We start from the raw sequence: 27,654 nt of genomic DNA on the forward strand, positions 1-27,654 counted from the left end.
GCGATTAAAGAAACAAAATGTTAAAAATGTTAATGCAGTGTATTAGAATTGTTTTGTAACGCAAGAAACTCAGCAAATGCTACAGCAAAACTGGTGCTAAAATTTTCAAATGCGAACTATATCAGAAAACTATACGTAAAAAAACAAAGGGGAGGGGGGGATTAGAAAATACAACTGATTTGAAACATTTTGAGCAACCTTTTGGGCTCACAAAATATTGAAGAGGAACATCTTGTAAAAGACGAGGACAGAAGCCAGAGTGCCTCCGAAAAGACATGCTTGAAGGACTTTCACCCTCCATGGATTCAACAGAGTGAAGTAGCCTACAGTCACCTCCAAAATTGATTCACCATCCAGGAAGTATACCTGTAAGTATTATTACCATGAATAGAAAAAAATCACACCCAGGCATCTAGTTGATAAGTCTACACACAGCAACATGACTTTTTTTTTTTTAAAAAAAAAAAAAAAAAGAGAGTTAATATGCATTGGAGAGATAAGTCTCACTTTTAACCAGAATAGCCTAAAATATCTTCCCTCTATATATGACTTTTGAGGGACAAATGTGGTGAGTTGTAGGGTTATGAAGAAGAATGCTATCTCAGGCGGTGACCGACTACAATCACCTTATGGTCCAAATCCCTGGACGTTTATGCTCTGTGGCGCACCCTTACACATCATCCAGTCACTTTATAGCCTCCTGACTATAGTGTGCAAGATTTTGGCAAAGATTCTTTTAACCAAGCTGATTGTGTGGACAACAACATCAAAACCAAGCCTTAAGTATCACTAGGTGGAATTGGTTACATGTATCTTTTTCTACCAATTTATGTGATTATGGACAATCTCTTTCGACAAATCCAGGGCTATTAAATCCTTACTCACTATCTCATTCCAAGTTATTTTAGGTCTACCTTCACCCCTTTCATTGTTCCTCACAGTAACTAACTCACTCTTCCTTACTGGCGTACTCTATGACCCATGTTGCAAGTGCCCAAACCATCTAAGTGGTCCCTCCCTTATCTTCTACGGGAGTTACACCTGGATTACTACGAATACGTTTACTTCTTAATTTATTTTCAATGTTATACCACTCATCAATCTAAGCATTATTATCTCGACAACTTTAATTTTTTGAATATGTTGTTTCTTAATCACCAACATTCAGATCCATATAATATAGCTGGCCTTATAGTTGTCCTATAAAACTTTCCTTTTAATTTTAAGGGTATTCTACAATCACAAAGTACACTTAAAGCACTTCTCCATTTTACCCAACTTGCTTTAACTCTATGCATCACAACCTCTTTAATTTCTCCTTTAGCTTGCATAATAAATCCAAGGTATCAAAATCTACTAGTGTTATTTATTTCTTCAACATCAATTTTAACTTTGTCTCCAACATTCCTCCTACTATTATTGAAATTACATTTCATATATTTTATCTTATTTCTACTTATCCAAAAGCCTCTAAATTTTAAAACTTCTCTCCATAATTCTAACTTTGACCATTCCACTCATAGTTTCATCAATTAATACAATATCATCTGCAAACAACATGCACCATGAAACCTCATGTTGGATACTCCTAGTCAGTTGATCCTTGATGTACACCTATTGTGATTAAAGATCCAATAGATTTTGCATGCAACTTTGGTGGCAAGTCATGGTGCTGAGGATGTTAGGAAGCATGTGAAGAAGGGTATAGTTTTTAAGTTGGATAAGGGTTAAGAGTTGGGAGGAAGTAGGCAGGTGATTTTCCTCATTCTTCAAAAAAGAAGAAAACTTATCAAAGAAAGAAAGAGGACAGTAGGAAGGAACGAGGGCAAGAAGTCCACCAAGAAAGAAACCTAAGGTTACCAACTAAACCTTTTTATTAAAATATAAAAAAAAAAAATACGAGCATAGCTGAAGCTCTGCATCTAACTTAAAAAAAAAGAAGTTCAATAATCCAGCAAAAGAGGGCAAGAGAACAAAGACACAGACACCACCTCTCTCTTAGAGTACAAATGAGAAATCATCTTTGAAGGTCCAAAGCATTCCTTTCTGGCCACACAGACTAGATATCAAAACATAGCACAATATCCACAATATCATGCTTACCTTCTCCAATTAAGCTGGACAGACCCAACTTTGCTCACCACCACCAAACAACATATTGCAGAACCTCCAGACAGCAAGGCAATGGGGAAAGACATGGGCATTCATTATTTTGCTTAAATATAGCACTGCGTGATGTGGGACATCAAAAAGGTACAGGGTCAGAAATAAATGAGATTAGAGAGATAAAATAGGGAAGAAAAGAGAGAATACAGAGGTAAAATAGGGAAGAAAAGAGAGAATACAGAGGAGAAAGGAAAAATAAAGGAAGATAATGTATGAGGGAGAGAGAGAGTGGGAGGTTTGATTTCAACTCAAAGTTACAACTGCATCCTAACCACACAATACACACAATAGAGTACTTATACCTCATATTAAAAGTAAACAAATAATTACAAAACATCTAAAGAATTAAAACACTCAAAATAACCCTCAATTTGCTGAAAACTTCTAAAAATCCAAATTTACAAAATTAAAAAAAAAATCTTCATTTCTAAATCAATAACAGCAATGACGTGGTCATTCATTAAACTCCCCCAGTTGGGAAAAATAAACTCGACCTCAAGCTATGAAACAGCGCAGTAGCAACAACTGCATAGGCAAAACTCAAAAGCGTCCACATATTATCATTGCAATATTAGGAAATCCAAGGGGTTCGTTTAGTTGTGGAAAACATTTTTCATTTTCCATTTTCAAGTTTTCCAAAGAATTATAAAAATTTTATCTTATTTTTTATTTTTTCAAGATTTGTATTAAAAAAAAGGTAAGAAATAAAGAGTTTGTTTAAAAGTGCAAACAATTTTTCATTTTTTATTTCCTGTTTATCAATTTTTCCAAAAATTTATATACTGTAATATTTGGGATCATGGATTTTGGAGCTTGAATTTGAATTTGTGTAGATTTAGAAAAAAATTCCATACATAATCCACACAAGTCCAAGATCCAAATTCCATGCTCCCATACACAAAGGAAGAATTAAAAATTTAGAAAATAATAAAAAGATGTTTTCCAAGTTTTCTATATAAATTTGGAAAAGTTGGAAAACAAGGTTGCATTTTTGTAATTATTTGAAAATTTGAATTGAAAAACAGAACCATTTCCACAAAGAAAAAGTGTCAGAACAAATAATACCCAACATCTGGCAATTAATGGTGAATGTCTACAAAGCAAATTCCTTTAGACTGACTAAAATCCTCACAGGAAGTTCACAAAATGACTAGAAATTCATATTGATGGTGGCAGTGCCAGAGTTATTCTCTTCAATTTCTTGCCATTATTGTTGAAATTGTAACCAATTGATGCATATTCCTTGTGAGCCCCAATTTCACACACTTGATCTTCAATTTCTCACAATAATTGGGAATATCTCAAAGAAAACCTCTAATTTCTAACTAGGAAATGCAAAAATCTCGTAACAGGATTATAATTTTGATGCTGACAGAACCAGTTTCCTCTTTTAAAATCAGTGTTCTTTACTCATAGTCTAAATTCTCTGGGCAGGATCAAAATATGGCAAAAAAAAAAAAAATTCAAAATATCATGGTCAGAATGAAATTTCCGCACTTTAGATCAATTTTCAGGCTGTGGACGTACCCACACACATGCGCTGGCAACTATTCGGCAATGGTTTTGGTGTGATGGTAATGGGGGCGACAAAGTTGTTGGTGCTGGCAGGATGTAAAGAAAGCATTAGATATTCCCATAGCCAGTGCATGAGAACAAGTGCATGGTTGGATGGCAATGAAAACTTGAGGATCTGCCTTCTGAGGGGTTGTCTCTGATGGTGGTGGTGTCACAAGATTCTGAGCAATGTGGTGTTTGTTGTCAAGTGGCACATTAGTAAATTTTGGCCCTTCCCCAATGCTGAAGATTGCAGCAATCCTATAAATATGGGTCAAATTTGGGCTTTGATTACCAAACTGAGGCCGGATAAAAATGCTATTAACCTCACACTAATAGGTTGAAGAAATCACTCAACGAAGAAGAAAACTTTAAATCTTCCAAAGATTAGAATGATGAGTTTGCAGAAGACCTTAAAGGCAATCTATAGATTCTATGCTATAAACTGAGAGAAGACCTAACAAGGAACCCTAACTTTCCATCTATCAAGACTGGGAGAAAAAACCAATAAAACTATCAAATCTGGAAATGGTGTATCCCATGCAACAAGAATGTTCCCTGCTGAACCTTGGAAAGGGAGAAACTCCCAGTCCTTGCACCAACCCTTAATTGATATTGGAAATTTCATTCAATTTATTTGTCATAAGAGGGGCTTGGATGAAAGGAAATTCTGAGGGCCATGTTACACATAATAACATAAGAGTTGGGGCAGAAGAAAGAAAAAAAAAAACAACGACGACCAAAAAAAGCAGGAGCATGCTGAAACCAGGTGTGGCACCTGGCAGTAGCTGGCAGCTGGCAGCACTGAAAGAGCTGCTGTCCTAATCTGTTTCTAGCATTAGGAATACCAGCAACAACAAAATGCACCTAAACAATTGCTGTAAACCCTAGTTCGAGAGAGAGGGAGGAGGAGAGAAAATTTTGTAGAAAGTCAAGCATCATCAGGAAAATTCAAGGAAAATCAGGAGACGTACAGAAAATTCAGAACTTCAGAATAAATTGGAGAAGCTGATAATCAAGGAAGGTATTCCGAAGTTCCATTTATTCATCTATGGATTTTGGGTATTCAAGGGAAAAAGGGTAGAAGCTAGTATGAAATTGAATCATAATATGGAAAGATTTTAAGCTTGTTATTTCTAATTACTAGATATGGCTGCACATAGGTTCTTCTGGGTTTCTGTAGCTGCATATTTGAGTTTTACTCAGGAAAAAGGGTAGAAGCTAGTATGAAATTGAATCATAATATGGAAAGATTTTAAGCTTGTTATTTCTAATTACTAGATATGGCTGCACATAGGTTCTCCTGGGTTTCTGTAGCTGCCTATTTGAGTTTTACTCGGGAAATTTAAATGTGATGGATATTGATCTTGTAGGGATTGTGTCTCTTTTGGGTGGAAGGCCCTAAACCTCCAAAAGGTATTTCTGCATTAAGTGGTAGTTGGCCAAGCTGGAAATTGGCACTTGTTCAAGATGAAAATTGACACCTGTTGAGATAGCACTATTATGCTGACATGATGTTGAAATCTGTGTTGTTTTAATGTATTGTGGTAGTAATTCCAGATGAATAGATTTGTTAGAATAAGGAGTGTGTTCATGTACAATATGATTATGCTTTCATATAAAGAAATCACATCTTAAAATAGTGAAATCATGGTGTGAAAGAGGGAGGATTAAGAATGTCTACTGAGCTCGTGGTTGCTCACCCTACTAATTACAATAACAATTTCAAGTTTAACTGTTCTCAAAACAAATTCTTCCCTAGGCCCAGTGCCTCCATCAGATTTGGATGGAGTCACGGCCAGTCATGCGCCAAAAATAAGGACACTGCATTAAGCTAACTGTTAGGGAGTGACAATGTAATGGGGAAAAAGGGTAAGAGAGATACTGCTGTAATTGTATTCTCTAAGGATTTAGAATGAATATATGATTATCTTTGTTAACGTGTGTATGGTTATTCTCTTGGATTTGAATAATACAAGTAGTCATTTTCATTATGGTGTTTTGTTGCCTTGGATTGTGATATCCCTGATTGTCAGTCTTATTCTGTATATGTGAATATATTGCTCGTGTGATATCATATTGTTCCTTGTTTTTCTTGACTTTTGAGACTCACCTGGTGCTCGTGCTTGCAGGCTTGAACGTGTGAGATTTGACTGACTTGTCGAGGGAGAGCTCTCAACGAGTGCCACACGGCCCTTACTTGAGTCCCATTTTGGGGGTCCGTGACAGTTGGTATCAAAGCACAGTGTGTGCGAGCACCATGAGTGGTAATATGAGAAACAAGATGGGAAAAGTGGAGCGCATTGAGGCGCTTGAGAAAAAACTTGTAATCTTGGAGACAATGTGCTGTGAACTCCAAGGGTTGGTGGCAACATTGATGAAGGAGAAAGGCGTGCCAACAAAGCTTGAGGCTGCTGAAGAAAACCCTAGAGAAAATCTCTATGGGGTACCAAAATTTGTAGAGAGACTTGAGGAACTTGATAAATTCATTCGACGTGTGAAACCCTTGGTGAAAAGGCCAAGAGAGCTTGAGGCCTTCCAGAGTATTGAGCAGTTGGAAGCCTTTGAGAGTAGGCTGGAACATATTGAGGGCATATTGTCATCTCTTTCGTTACAATAGGGAGAGCCAATAGAGCTTGAGGCCTTGTTACGGGAGCTAACGGATAATTTTGATTTCCTTGCAGAAGATGTTAAGGAGTCCATTACTGCTTTGAAGGAAGATTTGAAGGAGATGGGCAATGTCCAAAGTGCTGTAGACCAGGTTCAGAGGGATTTACAAGAGATGACAGTGAAAGTGAATGCAGTGGCACAGATTGTCTGACGATCGATGGCAGATCCAAGTGAGGGTTTTCGATTGAAGGTACCGGAACCTAAAAATTTTGGGGGTACGCAAGATGCAAAGGAACTACATAATTTCTTCTTTGATATGGAGCACTACTTCATGTGCTCACGAGTGGATCTAGAAGTGGACCGGGTAAATATGGCAACCGTATACCTGGTTGGGGATGCCAAATTGTGGTGGAGAACTAAATGGAATGATATTCAGCACAATAAGTGTGTCATTAACACTTGGGCGGGGTTGAAACAAGCGTTGAAGACCCAATTCTACCCAGAAAATGTGGAGTACATAGCACGGTGCAAGGTAATGGAATTGCAACAAACCGGCTCAATAAGGAGTTATATACGAGAATATCAGGCCTTGATATTGGACATCATAGACATGACCGAATCGGATAGATTATTTCATTTTCTCCGCAGTTTGAAGACATGACCAAAGAATGAACTGCGCCAGCAAGGTGCTAGTGATCTCTCTTCTGCCCTCGCTGCTGCTGAACGGTTGGATGATTTTTCAGGCAATTCTGGGAAGCAAAATTTCCCCACGTCCGCCAATAATGATTCCACGCCCAATAAAGTGTATTAAGCCCACAAATGGGGGAAGGGATAGGGAGACAAATAGTTCTTGGAAAGATAAAAGAGTGCCCATGAATAGGGAGTGGAGGGGCGGAAGAACAGGTGGTGGAGAGCGTCGGTTGCCGATCTCATGTTTTCTTTGGATGGGACCGCATCGAGTAGCGGAGAGCCCTAAACGAAAGACTTTGAATGCTCTAAAGGCCAACAAGCGCAGACACTGAGCAAACTGATAGAAGAAGGGAAGACACAACAATTCTAGGTAGAAGATGGACTGATAATGACTAAAGGCAGGAGAGGCTATGTGCCCAAAGATGGAAACTTGAGGAAAACCTTACTAAAAGAATGTCATGATACATTGTAGGCTGGTCATCCGGGATGACGAAGAACTCAAGCATTGATTACACAGGAGTACTATTGGCCAAATATGCAAGATGATGTGACGAGTTATACCAAAACTTGCTTGATTTGTCAACAAGACAAGGTAGAAAGAAAGAAGACCTCAGGTTTGTTGGAGCCATTGCTAGTTCCTGCCAGGCCATGGGAGAGTGTCTCTTCGAACTTCATTTCCTCATTGCCAAAAGTAGAGGAGTATGACACAATTTTGGTGGTGATTGATCAATTTTCAAAGTATGTAACTTTCGTACCAGTCTCGAAGCCATGTTCAGCCTATTCTTAAAGTATGTGGTGAAATATTGGGGTGTTCCAGAAAACCTAATCAGTGATAGGGATGTCAGATTCACTGGGGGATTTTGGGGTGAACTCTTTCGCTTGATGGGTTCAAACCTTAATTTGTCCACCAACTACCATCTGCAGATAGATGGTCAAACCGAACATTTTAAAGGGATGCTGGAAGAATACTTGCAACATTTTGTTAACTCAAATTAGAAGAATTGGGTTACTTTACTGGACACGGCACAATTTTGTTTTAACTCTATGAAATCTTCTGCAACTAATAAAAACCCTTTTGAGATTGTGACAGGTCAACAACCAATTCTCCCGCACACTATGGATGGTCCATACAAAGGAAATTGCTCGAAAGCATACCAATTCATAAAGAATTGGTTGCAAAACATCGAAGTCACTCGAGCTCAATTAGAAAAAACATCGAAGTGCATGAAGAAATGGGCTGACAAAGGGAGACGACCACAACAATTTGAAACTGGAGATCTGGTTCTTGTAAAAGTGCCTCCAAAGACATTTCGATTTCTTCGCGGCAAGGATAAAAGGCTTTTACGCCATTACAAAGGTCCAATCAGAGTGACCAAGAAGGTGGGACATGCATCTTATCGGCTTGAACAACCAGAGTGGATGAAAAGCCACAGAAGACTGGTCCATCCCATGTTTCATGTAAGCAATTTAAAGCCATTCCACACAGATGAAGGAGATCCGCGCCGACAAAAGATAAGGAGATCAACAATTTCTAGAAGGCAGCCTGTAAACAAAGATGTCCAGGAGATCATTGCAGACAGAGTCGTCAATGCAGAAGGTTGTCAACAACAACAATATCTGGTTCAGTGGATAGGGCTGGGGGAAGAAGAGAATAGTTGAAAAAAGGCAGAAAACCTTCAGCATGCCATACAAAAGATTGAAGAGTTCAGAAATTCGAAGACAACGGCATCAGCTTCAATATCAGCAGAGTGAGAATACCTTCTACAACACATCGACAAGGACGTCAACAAAATGAGTGGGGGAGGATGTTAGGGAGTGACAATGTAATGGGGAAAAAGGGGAAGAGAGATACTGCTATAATTGTATTCTTTAAGGATTTAGAATGAATATATGATTATCTGTGTTAACGTGTGTATGGTTATTCTCTTGGATTTGAATAATACAAGTAGTCCTTTTTATTATGGTGTTTTGTTGCCTTGGATTGTGATATCCCTAATTGTTATAGTCTTATTCCGTGTATGTGAATATATTGCTCGTGTGATATCATATTGTTCCTTGTTTTTCTTGACTTTTAAGACTCACCTGATGTTCGTGCTTGCAAGCTTGAACGTTTGAGATTTGACTGACTTGTCGAGGGAGAGCTCTCAACGAGTGCCACACGGCCCTTACTTGAGTACCATTTTGGGGGTTCGTGACACTAACACCCCCTTTTTTACTCATGGGTTCTAGCACTAACCCCACCTTCAGCTCTTGGCCCTAGAGGACACATCAACGTTAAACCAAGCACTAAAGGAGTTTTTGGGGTATCTATTGTCGCTCAACACCACTCCCCCAAGGGTGCAGGGGTTAGAATCATCCCTTTGACATAAAGCATTAGCTGTAAAAACAGACTAGATAGTAATGGGAAGAATATCTTGTTTGGATTTAGAAATTTTCGGATCCCCCATGGAATTCCTATCACATCACCACTCACCCATCATCAAAAATTGTATCACCTAGGGTTTCAATTGGATTTCGCTCAAGAACAAGAGAGGAGGAAAATAGATCCCTTTACAGTCAAGTCTTCTACCTAGATATTCGTGTTCTTTAGATGGTCAACACCACCTTGAGCATCTTCAGAGATCTTTCTAGGATTACTTGTCCCAAGTTGCCACCAATCATGCCTGGTCTTCATAAGCAGTTTCAAAACAACTTGGATGATTAGACAGATTATCCTCCCCATTGAAATCATGTTGTGTCATCGTCTGGTTGGCTAACAAACCTTCTCTCAATAGCACATACTGGCCCCTATCATCTTCAAAACCGAAAAATGAGCTTCCATCTAAAATCCAGAATCAACATAAGACTCTGACACATCCCTTAGAGCACACATTAAATACAAGAAAGAATGTTGAAGAGGGATATTAGTTTTGGCCGATTTGTTCAAAGGATCCTTCAGTAACCTCTTACTGAAGAATGAACTTCCAGCTGTTGTGTGTTTATCATCAACTGGCCTCCCATCTTCTAAATGTTTGTACCATGCAGAACTCCCCTCAATCCATCTGACCTTTGTTCCTTGTCGTTACTAGCATCCTCCTCTTCATTAAGAGAAATCCAACGCTTTTGATCCCTGCACCATGGGCCTGGCCACATCCGTCCCAATGTTTTCAACTGAGCCCAAAACTTCAGCTAAAGCTCCCATGGTCGGCTTAGAAATCCTTTTCTTCTTGACCCATTTAAAAACATCCTTTTTCTTTTAATTGGCCCATTAGTTGAAGGCCCATTTTTAAATACCTTCAACCCACCAATGTATTTGAAATTTTTTTAAAAAATCCACGCTACCATCGAACTGTGTAGGCACATGCGATGAATTTGGAAGGAAATCCCTCAAATCTGCAATCCCAGACACCAAAGGTAAGCAACCCTTTGGCCAAAAAATTTCAGAGCACATCAACAAAAGAGAAACCCGGTGAGGGCCTCATAAAAGCACTCACCAAAGTCACCTTTCACCATGCAATTTGATTCTCTAGATATTAGCAAAATTGCAATCGACACAGCAAAGTCGAGGACCAAAATCGCCAATCAAATCGTCTCTTCCGTTCATCAAATCCTTCAGAGCAAAGAAGACAGACTGCCATCGCAAAGTTTCAACTCCGTCGAGGATGCGAACCACACGAGACCTCCCTACATTGTTGAACTTATCCAGACACAAGAATGGACCCCTTTTGTTTAACGCAAGTTTCAGGCTGATTGCTCCTCTGATTGCTCTGAGAACAAAACCTAGAGAACCTTTCTCAATCCCCCCTCTCTCAGACTACAGTAAATCCATTTTCCTTAGAACCCATAAAACTACATCATTCCACAATAGAAGGAAGCATACCAAAAAATTCTAAGATACAAAACCATTGACCTCTCTCTCCTACTTTACTTCTATGTACTTGGTACTCTCATAGAATGCTAGACGACATGCAGTTGAACAAATGCCTAATTATCATGCACCAAACTCACTAGTTGGGAATGTTTGGACATGTATTCCTCTTCACAATGCTTCAATATTGTGGGCCATGGCTCCATATTCTAACTCAGCACTAGAACTGGTTGCAATAGTTTGCATTTTTCTCTTTCTAGAAAAAAAAAAGATGCTTCTGACAACCACACGATATCGAAGTCTTTAATGAATTCATAGCATTCCTCCAAATTGCACATGATAGGAAGTATTTACACATCATGCATATCCAACATCATTTTCTTAAGAGTACATAGATTGATCATGTGTGTGCCATGGTTGTGCACATGCATGAGAGAGAGGGAGAGAGAGAGAGAGAGTGGGGGGGGGGGGGGGTTCAATCTCCAAATCGTCATTGTCCATCAAAATAATTTACAACTACATGCACTGTCTCAAGATTGGTTGGTATATTCCTACATTGATTTATTAGAGGCCACCATCTCTGCAGTGAAGCAAACCATCGGTACAAAATCAAAATCAATGAGCTAATGAGCCTTTCGTATTACATAGGAAGGAAATATTTTTGGGAATATGGTCATCAAGGTCACTAAAATCTTCATAATTGCAAAGTTCTAGATAATGGGTGCCTAAAGTGTTCTCTATTCCTACGTGCCTCGGGAAGTCATGTGCATTTTACAAGCATGCACCAACAAGCAAGTTTATGGATATATATGTGCTTAACAATGATTGATTTTTAAAAACTTCTGAAAAACATAAAGGCATAAGAACATACCGGCAAACTGTTGAGAAGGGCGAGCGTTAGAGACACATGGTACGTGCTCATTAAAATCTTTTCTAGTACATTTGGAAAATATGCAACAAAAGCAAATTTCCATCGAGGCTGATATGCAGTTAACTGAACTGAATGTGCCATAGAGATCATGTCACCAACAAAAACAAAAGTCCCACCACACTTAATTTCTCCAAAGTTGGCGGCTTCAAAACCTGGAAATGCAGTGTTTCTTCGAAGTTGCAAACATTCTGAAGAATACGGGCTAGAATATCTTATCTCAACCCATGACAAACCAGGAAAATAAACTGGTGCTAAGCAGTACTCATCCTGCATACATTGTCAAAATTGACTATTGGATAGTGAAAACAATAATTTCCTTCATGCTTGAAGCATTCAATTCATGTATCCTAGAAAAGTTTCTAAGCATTAAAATGCTTACAAATATTCAAGGTTTTACCTGTGAACATATGCAACTGCTTCTGTTGATTACAGCTGTTATCCAACCATCACGACATTTGTTAAGCTTGACAATATCCCTTGCTGCCAAGCACTTCCCTTGTCTGTTTTGATCACCCTCTTTAGTGCTACTGAAGATGCTTGAATCAGCACAAGACAAGGTTAAGAATGGAGTAAGATCCTCAGGACAAACAGCCTGGTTATCCACAAACTGAATCTTCTGTCCTCCTTGTATCATAAAACTAGGAACGCAATATCCCTTTTGGCCATTGATTGTCATGACACCGTTCAAATCTTTAGAATGATTTGTCCGATAAACAGTCTGCTCATGTACCATAGAAGTCACCCCCATCCACTCTTGCACATTGTGTATGGATATGCCATCCAAAGACACAATTAGATCACCAGGAGACAAATAACCAGACAAAGGTGATGCAGGAGATACATTCAAAACCTATTGCAGGAAATGATTTTTATGCAAATAAGTAAATTCAACAGAGAGGAAAATAATACATAAACATGAAACAATAAAAAAAAAATAAGGTGCCCGTGGTGCAGTACCATGGGGCTTTCACCATGTATGTAAAGAGGAAACAGAACGAAGGGGAGAAGGCATAATGCGAGTCCACAAACTGCACAACACTAAAGAAAAATTGGAATACAATCAGCACAAGATTCACAGCCTATGAGATTGCTCAAAAATATCTTAAACAGGTCTGTAAAATAATTGCAATAAAAAAACATATATACTCATTGAAATGCCATGTAAACTTACCACTGCATTATGCCAAATACCAGCAGAGTATATGCGGAAGGCAGCAAAGCGTGGTAATGCCTGCAGCATTTCATAATTGAAAGCCACCAGTGCCCCAGGAAAAATAACAGCAATAAAAACAGCAATGTACTCCATTTGTACGCCCTCACTGCTTTCCATTGAGGAAGTGCCTACGGTACCAACCATAAGTATCTAGTCTACAGTATATTCAGATCTAAAATTTTTGCTGCATCAACAAAATCATATCTTGCTTCACCAATTTTAATTATAAGATATATTGCCTTGTCAATGTACAATAAATGATTAGTAAAGATATTATAAATCTGATAATAAGGATAATCAGCTAAGTGTCAGGAATTGATTTGCTCTTAAGTAAAAGGAAAGAGTGGATATAACAAGGCGGTTTTTCTTCATCTGCTGGCACCACTATAATATGTTTTACCCACAGGCCACAACTGTCGATTTTTTTTTCCCCACAAAATTTAAGAAGAAGTCAGGTTCTCTTGACATGTTTAGCCCCTTGCTTACCCCCAATAGAAATTTGATTGGCCAAGATCTCTTCTTCCAAGGTTGTGATCCTAAGGCTTCATTTGTTTGCTTGAAAGTCTTTAAAAAACATTTTCAAGGATTTTATTTCTTCCATTTGGATTACTTCTTTTTTGAGAGTCAAATGAATTCCGTTGTCATGGATAACTAAAAAATGGCAAAGGGAAGAAACAAGAAGATGAAGAAAAGGATAGGTGAATGAAGGCAAGGCACTTGGGGAAAGGGTGACAACTGAGCAAGTATGAGAAATTGGTCCTGCTCCCAGGGACAAAATCAGGTTCACTAAAAAGGGGCAATTATTTTTTTGCTAAAAACTAACCTAAAAATAGAATATTAAAATATTATAGTTTCCCCTATATTTTATTGCGTTTGATCCCCTTTTCCTCAATAAATTACTCCTTTGAAATACAGATTCATGGTTCCCCATTCATAGAAGGCTAACTATGTGGTGCTTTCTTTACTTAATCCTGTGTATATTGTTAAATATTAGCAAAATAAGTACATTTTTATTAATTAAAAAATATGAGTTACTTAGCCTGCCTTAACTAGAAATCCCAGCCCTTCACCTGTCACTGCTCCACTTCCTTAAAAGCAATGTCTATTACAGGAGGTCAAACTAAAAACCTATGGAAGTCTGCCGATATAATTTATTTATATAAGCTAGTGGAGAGTAGATCTCTATACTAGTCAAATAAAGCCCTGCACTAGAAGAAGTCACATAGTGCTCTGCTGGGTTTTCCTGTTAATTGTTTTGAGAAAATCTTTGGTCATGAGAACTTTTTATTTCGGAAGCTTGAATTCCTTCAAACCATTTGTCTCCCTACAGACAATCCAAAAAATGGTCAAAAGAATCAACTTCTTTGTCTCTATCTTAGTTTCTTTTGTTTTTTGCTTTCTTTTTAGCGTATGAATAAAGGTTAGGTCTGAAACAGTTCACTATTAAGTGAAGCAATCAAACTTCAGTGTAGTGAAGTTTCTCAACGCCCCTAAATTCTGGTTCCGGTATGCAGAATTAAGAGGCATTCCCAAGGGAAAAATGAAATTGGAGAAAAAAATCCAAATGATAAATGATCAAAACCTCATTCTTCTCTTTTATTCTCCACTTGCACGAAGGTCACAATATTGCCATAGCCAGAGCAGTTCCTCTGCTGGATCAAATCCCTGTTTTTCATGTCCAAACACTGTCATCCTTTTCCAAGTTGACTTTATTGCTTGCAATTTCTTAGCCTTTTCTGGGTCACTCAGTTCACCAACTCAATTTTGTGAGGGCCTTGAAGGTATAATTTGTAGGCTCCATAATTTTGTTAGCCTTGATTTATGGGTTTGTACAATCCTGGGGCCTCTTTAGTTTCTTCAAACTTATAGCATATAGGATCTCCAATCTCACAATTCTCTCATAGCAGCAGACCTATACCACTCAAAATGTCCCCATCATGGACGAGGTACTGTCCCAAATATTGCTGGACAACTGACAGATAATTAGAAGACGTTACACTGTCTCAGCCCCTTTTTGGCATATATATAATATCTGTTAACCACTATAATTCCCTTTTTTTGTGGATTATCTGTAGTCAAAAATCCTTTCCCATGAAGCTTTCCAAGTGAAAAAATAAACTACTTTGGTGGAAAACTTAGTCATCCAAATGACCTTCCATGGAAAAATCATTACAAACTTTCTCTCAGTTGTTACTCTAAAGAGAGAGATTTACCTCAAATCATCCTTTCTTTGTACCTTTACATCTCAAAACTGTCCTCATCCAGCCCTACTGGAATTATACCATACAAGCTGTCAAGGAACTTGTAAAAAATTTCAGGCTTTCTTACAAGGGGAACATTCCACACTGCCCTACCTTCTACATTATCCCAGCAATGACTTGCTAAAGCTTTCCCATCTCAAAAGACAAGAAGAAAAATTTCCAAAAACTAATACTTCAAATGCATTTCTCCACACCAGCAATCATGGATCAAACGAAAACAGTATCTTCATTGCCGATTTCATCAACCCAAAGAAAGCATCCTCACCCTTTTTTTATGTTCTTCCAGAACCCTACTCCATATGAACCCCTAAGACCCTTGCATTATTAGGGGCTATTTGGTATCATTTTTTTGTTGCAGTAACATGGGGGAAAAAAAAAAAAAGCAGCCTGGGACAAGTGGACAACACATTGATCTTTGCTGCTAGTTTTCAATTTCTTTTGCCAGTTTTAAGCTTTTGGCAACACTTAATTTTTTTTTTTTTTTTCAATTGTTGTGGCAACAAGCTATAGAACTTTAATATCCAAATTCAATTTTGCGGAACACAATTTTTTTAATATAAAAAAATAAATTAAATTTCCATGTAATTTTATTTAACTGAAGTCTTAAAAAAATTAAAATAATAAATTTCATCCAAACAAATATTTTCACCATTTTTCAATTGTCATATACGATAGGGGATTATTCTTGAAGTACTAAAAAAACATTTTATGAACAAAATTAAGTAAACTAATAAACATAATTTATTATAGTAAATTTTAATCTGTATTCTTTTGCACTTTCATTATTTTAATCATATTAATTGATTGTTGTTTGATCCAAGACAAACATGAAAATGTGATCAATCAGGTTTTTAATTTGTTGCAGCTTTGGTAGTATTAATGAAACTGGTTGCCAATTTTCAGATTTCCTGTTCTTAAGCAAAACGGTAGAGTTATTGTTGTGTGACCAAGAGGTCACCAGTTGGAGGTGTGGAAACAGCCTCTTGCAAAAATGCCAGGTAAGGCTGCATAACATAGACCCATCATGGTCCACCCTTTCCAGGGCCTTGCATTCGCAAGAGCTTTGTGCACCAAGCTGCCTTTTTTTTTTTTTTTTAATAGTTTCAATTTTTGGTTTTTTACTTTATATATTTGGTTTTTTTTTTCATAATTTTGACAATAATACGAACAGTATCTTAGTGATCCACCCATTATGTTCCATTACTAATGCCATCCTTCTAGTTATTTTTCCTTTTCGACCATAAACTTCAATTCCACTTATGAAATGACGGCACTATTGAAATTAAAAAGGCTCTTAACTCCCAAGCCTTCCTTACATAGACCTTGTTTCACTAGTCCCCATCTCATCATTTGATAATGAAGTTCCTTCCCATAGCTGCGCCAAAGAAACCTCTTCTTAAATATCTTCCAAACTCCTTGCCACCAAAATGAGAATAGGGAAAAGAAATGTAAGTTACGCTAACATATCAAAGAGAGTGCATTTGATCGATGTAAGCTTGCCTCTTTTCAATAGATAGCTCTTCCAAGTTTCAACCCGAGTTTGTGCAGGGCATAATGTTTGCCTGTGACCACTTGTTTTGTGTATATGGAATGGGTAACCATCATGTAAATAGTAGTATAGGCTTCATTCAATGAGTGTGATAACATTTCAATGTAAAATGGGAGTATAACTTCTTGGTCAATTTAATGTTTCCTAGAGTCAGAGCTAAAATAGCATAGAAAGCTCTTTTGGGGAAGGTGAGTATTCATTAGTCATTGTAAAACTCACTAGCATTTGTAAATGTGTTTAGCCTACTAGAACGGATTGTAAGGCATTAAGAGCATGTTGACTACGAAGACCAAAGACTTAGTCTATGAATTGATAAATGTTAAGATGTTAAGATGGTTGTTTTATAACCATATTTTATGATTCGGGTAGTACTAATTTGTTAGTGTTGTCAAAAAAGCTCCTTCCCTTCCTCCCTCGCTAAACACACATTGCCTATTAGTAATGAATTGCTTGGTTTATAGTTTACCACATGATTCTCATTTGCTAACATGATTGCTTACTACTTCAACTTACTTTGCATTCGATGGTTGTGAATGTGTTCTTGTGGTAAACTTTCGTTATTCTTTTCGTTGACTACTTAAGAGTGAGTGCTTTTGTTCCCTTTACAAAGTGTTCAGCGTTCAGCTTCAGCCTATGGCAGTTGGCATTAGAGCTTAGTAGATTGCTTCTTGAATTCAGTTTCCTTCGCATTGTAAGATTGTGTGAAGCATGAGTTAGAGACCATGTCAACCAATATTGAGAAAATTGAGGCGCTAGGGGCGTAGGCTGAGACAACCAACCATTTTTCTAAACGTGTTGATGCATTAAGGGATCACAAAAACATCAACAAGTACCTTGTCAAGTTTGTTGTGGTATACCTAGATGACATTATTGTTTATAGTTCCACTTTAGAGGAACATGAAGAGCATTTGCAGAAGGTGTTCAAAAGGCTAAAAGAGAACAACCTTTAAGTGAAGAAAGAGAAGTGCTCTTTCGCTCAAAAGAGCTTCAAATTCCTTCTTCACATGGTTGAACAAGGTTATACTCAGAAAGACATGAAGAAGGTAAGAGCTATTTAAGATTGGAAAATACCAACGACAATGAAAAAGTTATGTTCCTTTTTTGGACTTGCCAACCACTATCACAAGTTCGTAGAGGGTACTTAAGGAGAGCTACCCCATTAACAAGACTATCGAAGAAGGGTCATAGGTGGAATGGAACTAGATGGAGGAGTGCTAGGAGCTTTTAATAACTTGAAGGAAGCCATGATGCAAGATCCACTACTTGCTCTTCCAAACATCATGAAGCCCTTAGAGGTACAAACAAATGCATCAAACTATGCTCTGGGTGGAGTCTTGTTACGAGATGGACATCCTATTGCGTACATGAACAGTAAGCTTAGTGAAGCTAAACAAAAGTACACATCTCAAAAGAAAGAGATGCTAGTGGTGATACATTGTCTTTGTGTGTGGCGGAATTATCTACTTGAGTTGAAGTTAGTGGTAAAAACAAGTAACTCAGTTGTAAGTCATTTCTTTACACAACTTAAGTATCACCCAAGTAGGCCCATTGGCAAGAAATCCTTAACGAGTTTTATTTTTCATTTGTGCACAAGGTGGGATAGATGAACCAAATTGCAAATGCACTGATCAGGAAACCGAACTTGTAGTCTTACAAATGGTAACACACCTGACAGTAAATACGGTTACCACAACAATGCAAGAGCGCATTAAGGAAAACCTTGTTAAAAACCAAGTTTTCTAAAACCTCATGAAGTTAGTGGAAGAGGGAAAACCACTATAGTTTTGGTTAGAAGATGGATAACTGATCACACATGGTAACGGGCTTTTTGTGCCTCGAGTTGGAGAGATGAGGAATTTCCCTCCTAGTTATGGTTAGAAGATGGATAGCTAATGACACATGGAAACAGACTCTTTGTACCTCGATTTGGAGAGATGAGGAAGGCATTGCTGAGGAAGTGTTATGACACCATGTGAGTAGGACACCTAGGATGACATCGAACTTTGACATTGTTGAAGCAAAGGTACTACTAGCCACATAAGCGTGATGAAGTAGTTAAAGTATACCTAAACTTGTCTCACCTACTAGCAAGTGAAAGTGGAGCTGAAAAAGATCGTAGGGTTGTTGGAGCCTCTCCAAGTACTAATGAGAACATGGGAGAGTGTTAAACTTGAATTCATCACCAACCTACTAAGAGTTAGATAAGTTGGCTTTATACTCATGATTATAGATAGGTTTTTGAAGTACGACACTTTTATACCCACACCAAAGTATTGTTTAGCAAAACTGACAACACAATTGTTCTTCAAGCATATCATGAAGTATTCGCCAAGAGATTGTTAGTGACGAAACTCAAGATTCATAGGGAACTTCTAGATAGAACTTTTCAAGATCTTTGGTTCACAGCTTGACATTTCTTTAAGCTACCACCCATAGACAAAATACAAACAAATAGATTCAACAAGCTGCTAGAAGAGTACTTAAGCCATTTCACCATTGCCAACCAGAAGAATTGGGTTCAGCTGCTCACGTGGCTTAGTTCTATTTCAAAGTTCAAAAGAGCTCAACAACCAATAAGAATTCTTTTGTGCTTGTAACATGCCAATAGTCATTGTTACCTTACATGGTACACAAGTCGTATAGAGGAAAGAGTCTGAGTATATACATCTTCACCAAAGAATGAAGATAGAACGCGGAGATCGCCCAATCTCACCTAGAGAAAGCTTCAAAGGGGATGAAGAAGGATAGATCATGGGAGGAGACCGTTGCACTTCAATTTAGGTGACTTTGATACTTGTTAAGCTCCATTCCGAGACGATTAAGTCACTACGAGATCGAGATAGCAAACTACTTCACAAATATGAAGGACCAAACCCCATTTTAGCTAAAGTTGGGAAGGGCTCTTACAAGGTTGATCCATTGGCATGGATAAAGGCGCATCTTGTGTTTCACACTTTCACTTTAGTCATCAACTAGCTCAAGCCATTCAAGTTGAAGTCATCCTTGCTGATAAAGAGTTCACATCCTCAAGGAATAAGCAAAACGAGTTCTTAGTGAAGTGGAAAGGTCTTGAAGACAAATAAATTAATTGGATGTTAGTGGAAGACTTTCAACCATTCATGGACAAAGTTGAAGAGTAACATCAAAGCTTATGAGGGCATTGACTGCATAGCTAGGGGAGAATGTCACAAGTTGAGCTTGTCCAGGTCATTATACTTGCCTATGACTACTTGTCTTGAGTACACGAGATGGGTAACCATCATGTAATAGTAGTACAAGTTTCATACATTAAGTGTGATAACGCCTTAGTGTAAAATGAGAGTATGACTTCTTAGCCAATTTGATGTTTCTTGTGTCATGCTCTTTAGGGGAGGGTGAGTGTTCATTAGCCATTATAAAACTCACTAGCATTTGTGAAAATGTTTATCCTACTTGTTTCCCTCACTAAACACATGTTGCTTACGGAGGTTTTAGTAATGAATTATGTTGCTTTATAGTTTATCTCATGATTCTCATTTGCTTACATGATTGCTTACTGCTTTTGCTTACTTTGCATTCAATGGTTGTCAATGTGTTATTATGGTAAATTGCAATATACTTTTGGCTAACCGGTTAAACAAGAGTGCTTTAACTAGTGTTGCACAGCCCTTCACAAGTTGTGAAGTGTTTGGCCCATGACACCATGTCATCTTATTTTTTCTACACAACTCGTCACAAACACATTGAGGCCTTAAACACGTACCCTTCCATGCATGGCATTCTCCAAGAATGTTATACTGCACCTTTCACATGCAATTGTGCATCAGTATTTCATTATGTAAGTCTTGTTAGCCTAACAAGGCTTAATCTCGTTTTGATGATAACAAATCAAGGTTGCTCAACATGTCTATGTAAGTTTAAGTTTCAGGACTTAAATGTTTTTTTGTGAGCGTACTTGAAGAGCTTAATTGATTTGAACACTTAAAGTCATGAATCATAAAGGGTATAAAGCTATGTGAGACATGAAACTCGTTGAAGAAGTGCATAAAGCTTAGAAGACATTGGAAGCTTCACAACATGAAAACTTAGGAACTTAGAATAATTAGATGAAAGTCTCATGCAAGTACTTCAAATCTCAATTTTGATTGATTGAAGCTCCTAGGATATGTCATTGGACTTAGATACTTGATTTTATACATGGAAAATGTTTTCTCAAAGTCCAAATTAAGTTTGGAACCAAAAATATTGAAAAACAAGTGTTGTTGAAAGGACAGGTGACTGATGATAAATCATCAGGCGACTATGGTGCTACTGAGTTTGAAAATATACAAACAGAATAGGCACAAGCAACTGACCTATCGGGCACAGTCGACTGCTCCATTTTGACTTTCAGAATGCGTTATTTTTAAAAGAGCACGGGCGACTGACCCTTCAAGGACAAGCGACTGATGCGTATATTTAAACGAGTTACAGTGCTGATCTTGTTTCCATATCTTGCTTGATTGGTTTCCAAATTAAGAGAAAACTTTAGGGAAACTTTTTGAAACCCTAGTGCACTATTTAAACATCATAATCTCACACATTAGGGTAACGAAAATTTCAAAAAGAAAGAGAACAACACGATCATACTTTGAAAAACTCTCTGGTTATATTACTGTTGTGTTCTCGGCCAATACTCTCAGAAACTGATATGATCTTTTGAATCTCACATGTTCGAATCAGTTCTGGTAATATACTTTCGAGTTTCAACTTTCATATTGTTTATTTGAAATATTGTTTTGAATCTAATGTGTACTAATATGCTCATTTGAGGAGCTTTTCTCTTGTACAAGCAATTGTTGTTGTTTGTTGTATTGTTTGACAGTTTAGGTATTGAATCGTTGCCTAGCGAAAGGGTGTTCTCATTAGAGAGGCAAACTCCACCTTGAAGGGAGAGAGGTTGTAACTTCACATGGTAACGAAGTTGGAAAGGAAATCCTCACAGTGGTTGCTTGAGGTAAGGACGTAGGCTGCTGCCGAACCTTGTAAAAACAACGGTGTTCAGTTTCTTCTTCCATACACTTTTATTTTTGACAATATATAACTTGTGTGCTTGACTATATTTTCATTATCAACTTGCTGAATATTGAAACTTGCAGATTGTCTGATCTTGTTGAATATCATATTGTGCTGAAAATCTAAATCTTTCTGAATATTGAATAGTGCTGAATATCGAATCTTGGTAAATATTGAATCTTATTGAATATTGAATAGTGGTGAATATTGAATCTTACTAAGTATAGAAACTTGCTGAATATCGGAGATTAATTGAATCTCAATTTCAGTTGTGATAGAATCTATATCATTTTTTATTTAGTTCTTGGATAGAATATCCAAACAAGTTTTTGTTTTTTTTTTTTTTTTTTTTGTCTTGTGTGATTAAGCCAAGGATAAAAAGGTTTTCTTAATTAAAGCATATATACAAAGACAAACCTACTTAACTACTAAAATTGTTTTTGAAAACATCATCAAGTATTGCTAAAATAGAAATCTAGTAAATTGTTCGGTTGAGTAAATTGAAATTTAATCTTTTAGTATAATTGTAGATTTCATATATATATATATATATATATATATATATATATATATTAGTGATCATATCTAAGAACTTCCGAATGACATAGTTCAGTTACTGAATATATATATATATATATATATATATATATATATATATATTGGTTGTGAATATGTAAGTGTGAAATAATTAAGAGTTAAAGTAAATAATAATTCCGCAAATAATCTTTAAATAACCCAATTCACCCCCCTCTTGGGAATACATCCTCATTTCAAGTCTATTACTAGAGAATTTTGAATTATGCCATATGCAGTCTAGCCAATTCAAGGCAGTGGCTAGAAAACTATTTATGGGGGAAGATAGACAAAACACTGACCTTGCAGCAGAAACAGCATGACCAAATTCATGCACGACTACAGATATCAAGGAAGAGAAACATAGGTATCCAGCATCAGCAAGTGATATTCTAACACCAGACACCTGACTGGATGAGATTTTATAAGAAAATGAAAGAGCAGAAATGCAGCTTCACCAAATTGAATGGACAGAAAAAAAGAACTCTAATCCAGTTACCTGAGGGGAAAAACCAAACAAGAAAGCTCGGAAAAGATTGGTAAACACGGTTTTTGCATTGTGCAAATGCAGAGCTCCAGCCAATTCCCAAACAAGAACCTAGGGCCCATAAATTCAAAATCAAGCAAGTTATGTAAGGGGGAAAAAAAAGTAGTATGGGTTTTGGCATCAAAGAAGAAAATTTGTTTCTGACTTACCCCAGTGACTGCAATCAGAGTCGCTAGGCTAAAACCGATCCCCATCGAAAACCAGAATCTTAAGAACCTGTACAAAAGTTCACAATGTAACAGACGAAACTTAAAAAATTAATAAACGGTCAATAACGAATAACGACTGAGTGATAAACAGGGAAGAAACCTCGCATGTCTTCGTCCGAAACGGAACACCGATTGATTCAAGGCAGATATCTTCAGGTCACAGTACCTGGAGTTGCGGAAAGATGCGCTATAGAGATCATTATCATTCTTAAAAAACATTCGAATCAGAGAGATGAAGAGAGAGATCATACCAACAGGAAATGGTGTTTGAAAGATGCTTCACGCGCAGGGGCAGAAGAGCATTACTTGATCGTCGACCGATCACGGACCTTCTCCATCGCCTCTCTTCCATGACCATTCGCTACCGTCCTCTCTCTCTCTCTCACACACACACACACTGAGAGTTGTGCGCGCGCAAAAATTTTCAGCTACGAGAGAGAATACAAGGTCGATCCTTCGTCGCGACTCAGCACGACCAACGCCCAGTTCGCCGGAAAGAAAGTGACGCCGGAGATAGTAGGGGGCTCCGTTGGGGAAAAATCTCTTTTCACAGTGGCCCTCGTGAGGAGGAAAGGAAAATACCCTTGAAACGAAGAGTCCTCTCTCACGCCCCTCTCTAAGTCTACTCATCCAACATCTAAAGACAAGTTTGGCAAATTCAAAACAAAACAAATTCATAACAAACTCTCTTTTAAACTGATGTCTTCAAGCATTCAATTTAATACACAATTCGAAAAAAGAAAATCTTTGAAGTCCCTTGAAAATTCAGCATATAAACACTCAATAATTCTCTTAATTTCATAAATAAAGGTAATTTAAGAGGCTTTGTGAATATATTTGCGAGTTGATCTTCACTCCTACAGTAGATGAGCTTAATTATTCTAGTCTTTGTGAGATCTCTTAGGAAATGAAATTCACATCTATGTGCTTACTTCTCCCATGTAGAACAGAATTTTTGGAGAGTTGATTGCTAAATTGTTGTCACAAAAAATTGTAATAGGCTCTTTTATTTTGAAATGAAGTTCTTCAAGAACTCTCTTCAACCATATGGCTTGATATGTACATGAAGTTGTAGCAACAAACTAAGCTCTAGTGGTTGATAAAGTGACTATTGATTGTTTCTTTGATGACCATGAAACAACCCCTATGCCAAGGATAAAAACATAGCCTGAAGTACCTTTTCTATCACCTTGATCCCCTGCATATTCGCTATCAGTAAAACCAATCAAGTCTAACTTCTCTCCTTTTTTGTAGAACATCCCAAATTCCTTAGTACCTTGCAAGTACTGAAGTATCCTTTTGGCAGCTAGCAGATGCATCTCTGCCAGATTCTCCATGTATTTGCTGATGAGACTCACTGAATACATTATATCTGGCCTTATTGTTGTTAAATACATTAAGTTTCCCACAATCTTCTTGTAAAGACTGCCATCAACCTTCTTTCCTTTGTGATTTTTGTTTAGCTTTAAGCCAAACTCAGTTGGTGTATTCGCCGAATTGCAATTTTTCATTTGAAATCGGTCAAAAGTTTCTCGCACATACTTTTTTTGAGAAATAAAAATTCCAGTATTTGATTGAACAACTTCAATGTTAGGAAAATAATGCAACATTCCAAGATCAGACATATCAAATTCAATCATCGTGGACTTTTTAAACTTTTCAAACATGGCCCTATCATTTCCAATGTAAATTAAATCATCTACATATAAGCATACAAAAAGCATCTTTCCTCCTTTAATTTCTAATAAAAAAGAGTATGTTCATATCGACATCTTCTAAAACCTTCCTTCAAAAAATAAGCTTCTATATGGTTGTACCAAGCTCTTGGAGCTTGTTTCAACCCATGTAGAGTGTTTTTCAACTTATACACCTCACGCTCATTACCTAGCTTCATGTAATCAAGAGGTTGATAAAAAAATACCTATTCTTGTAAATCTCCTTGTAAAATGCTGATTTCACATCCAATTGGAAAATAGGCCATGAGTTTTGAGTTGTGAATGCAATTACCAATTTGATTGTGTCATGCCTTGCAACCGGGGCAAAGACTTCTTTGTAATCAACACCAAATACTTGCTTGTAGCCCTTGTCCACCAAATGCACCTTGTACTTGTCTACTTCACCGATCTCCTTCAACTTTGTCTTGCAAACCCACTTCACACCAATAGTCTTTTGCCCTTTTGGAAGCTCTATCAACTCCTATGTGTTGTTTCTCTTGATGACCTTAGTTTCAACATCCATAGCTTTCCGCCACTTTGATTCTTTGACAACCTCATTGAAAGTTACTGGATCACAGTTTGAAAACAAGGCAAAATGAGTAAGTGGATCCTTAGAATGATCAATTCCTTTTACCTCATAGTCTTGCATCCATGCTAGCCTTCGTCTAAAACATTGAGGGTGTACCTACTATAGCATCATCCTGCTTATTATGTTCTGTTGCTACTGGTGAAGTTGCAGTTGCTGTAGAAACTTCATTTTGAGGATTTTCAAGAGTAGAAATTGTTGGAGCTTGTTGTTGATGAGGTTGTTGTGTTTCTTCTTCATGTACACCATCAAAGTTTGCTGGTATTGTCTATCCAAGACCACTACTGCTCCAAGACTAGATTCTATCTTCATCAAATAGAACATCACAACTAATGGCAATTTTCTTGGTGATAGGATTGTTCAATTTATACGCTTTTGATTGATCACTAACACCAAGAAAAATGCATTTTTTTCTCCTTTGTCATCCAACTTTCTTCTATTTGCATCCAGAATGTGGGCATAAGCAATACACCCAAAATTTATGAAATAACCTACCACCGGTCTTCGTCCGTTCATGCTTCCTTTGGTGTCATATTTTGAACAGCAAGAGTGGGGCTTCTGTTCAATATATGAATACTCCAATTAACTGCTTTAGGCTAGAATTTTTTTGGAATGCCACTCCTGTTCAAATGACTTTGCACCATATTCAAAATAGTGCGACTTTTCCTCTCGCAAACTCCATTTTGTTGAGGTGTGTATGCTACTATAAGTTGCCCTTTGATTCCATGGAACTCAAAAAAAAATTTGCAAATTCATGTGAGTCATATTCTCCACCACGGTTAGTGCGATGAACTTTTATTGGGCTTCCAACTTCTTTCTCAACAAGCTATTTAAAGTTTTTAAAGGCCACAAAAGCTTTAGATTTTTCTTGCAAAAAATATGCCCATGTTTTCCAAATATAAGCATCAATGAAGGTAATTATATATCTTTTAGCTCCATTAAAGAATGGATTTATTGGCCCACAAAGGTCGGAATGCACCATCTCTAATGCTTTCTTTGCTCTCCATGATTTCCCTTTCGAAAAAGCATCACAATGTTGTTTGCTAACAACACATTCTTCACAAACTTGAGAAAAACTTGAGAATTTAGGAAGGCTAGTCACCATATTTTTCTATTGCAGCATTTTTAATCCACCAAAATCTAGATGTCCATAGTGAAAGTGTCATAACCAAGCCTCCTCCTTCAATCTTGTAAAGAAGCATGAATGTGTAGTGTTGTGGAGATACATTGGAAACATTTAATTGGCTGTCATTTTGACTTGAGCAATTAAGCCAAATTTTGCATCTTCATTTCTACAAACTCCATCTTTGATAGAGATTTCATACTCCTTTCCTTGAAGCTGAACAACACTAAGTAAATTTGTTCTCAAATATGAAACAAAAAGAACATTAGGGATTGTCTTAACAGAGTTTCCCTTGGTTTGGATAGTTACCTTCCCATTCCCCATAATGGAGACTCTAGAATTGTCACCAAACTTCACACTATCACGAAAGGATTCATCCAAATCAAAGAATGCAGATTTATCTCCATACATATGATTGCTACAACCTATGTCAAAGTACCACAAATTGTTATGGGTTTCCTCCTTGGCATGACAACCCATCAATAAAGACACTTATTCTTCCTTCTCTACAAAATTAGAATTTTATCCACGATATTTATTTATATTTGTACGAAACTCAAAACGATAGTGGCCATACCTATGACATCTAAAGCACTCAACATTGTACTTGTCTCCTGACTTTGAACTATTGGCGGTTGAGTGGTGGCCTCCTCAACCTCTCCCTCTCCCTTGAGAATCATGGAATTAGTTATCTTCAGAGGTTTGGTGCATGTTTTTGCAATCCTTGTTCACTCGGCCTCTGCCTCGCCCTCTATATAGTGCAAAAGAATGATTATCAATTGAGGCCTTCAAAGCTTGCTCCTCTTTCTCTTGTTGGTTAATTTTTTTGTTCATAAACCATCAATGAGACTTGTAGTTCATCAATTGAAAGCTCATCAATATCCTTAGATTCCTCTATAGAATAGACAACAAAATTGAATTTTGGTGTCATGGATCGAAGAATCTTCTCAATGATGGTAACATCCTTCGTCTTTTCTCCGTGAATTCACATATTGTTTACAGTTGCCATTGTATGAGAAAAGTAATCTGCAACTAACTCTCCTGAT

The 27,654-nt window shown here is 37.4% G+C and overlaps 1 protein-coding gene across 3 annotated transcripts; it reads right to left on the minus strand.

The window, feature by feature from the left end:
- Positions 1–4: 4 nt before the first annotated feature.
- Positions 5–23,847, minus strand: LOC131160214 (membrane-bound transcription factor site-2 protease homolog). 3 transcript variants are annotated; one of them, XM_058115637.1, is made up of 10 exons: positions 23,436–23,847; positions 23,285–23,350; positions 23,125–23,191; positions 22,928–23,026; positions 22,731–22,834; positions 12,970–13,117; positions 12,756–12,836; positions 12,196–12,648; positions 11,739–12,065; positions 5–366 (listed from the first exon to the last, which is right to left on the minus strand). In XM_058115637.1, the coding sequence occupies exons 1-10, from the start codon at positions 23,540–23,542 to the stop codon at positions 208–210; spliced, it is 1,611 nt and encodes a 536-aa protein (XP_057971620.1). In that variant the 5' UTR covers positions 23,543–23,847; the 3' UTR covers positions 5–207. The 3 variants fall into 3 exon arrangements, with proteins under 3 accessions (XP_057971620.1, XP_057971621.1, XP_057971622.1); XM_058115638.1 differs by having other exon boundaries at positions 12,970–13,139; positions 22,731–22,767; positions 23,436–23,791; XM_058115639.1 differs by lacking the exon at positions 23,436–23,847 and having other exon boundaries at positions 22,731–22,820; positions 23,285–23,346.
- Between the last annotated feature and the right edge of the window lie 3,807 nt (positions 23,848–27,654).

The sequence above is a fragment of the Malania oleifera genome, chromosome 7, assembly GCF_029873635.1.
Source record: "Malania oleifera isolate guangnan ecotype guangnan chromosome 7, ASM2987363v1, whole genome shotgun sequence".
Taxonomy (NCBI): Eukaryota; Viridiplantae; Streptophyta; class Magnoliopsida; order Santalales; family Ximeniaceae; genus Malania; species Malania oleifera.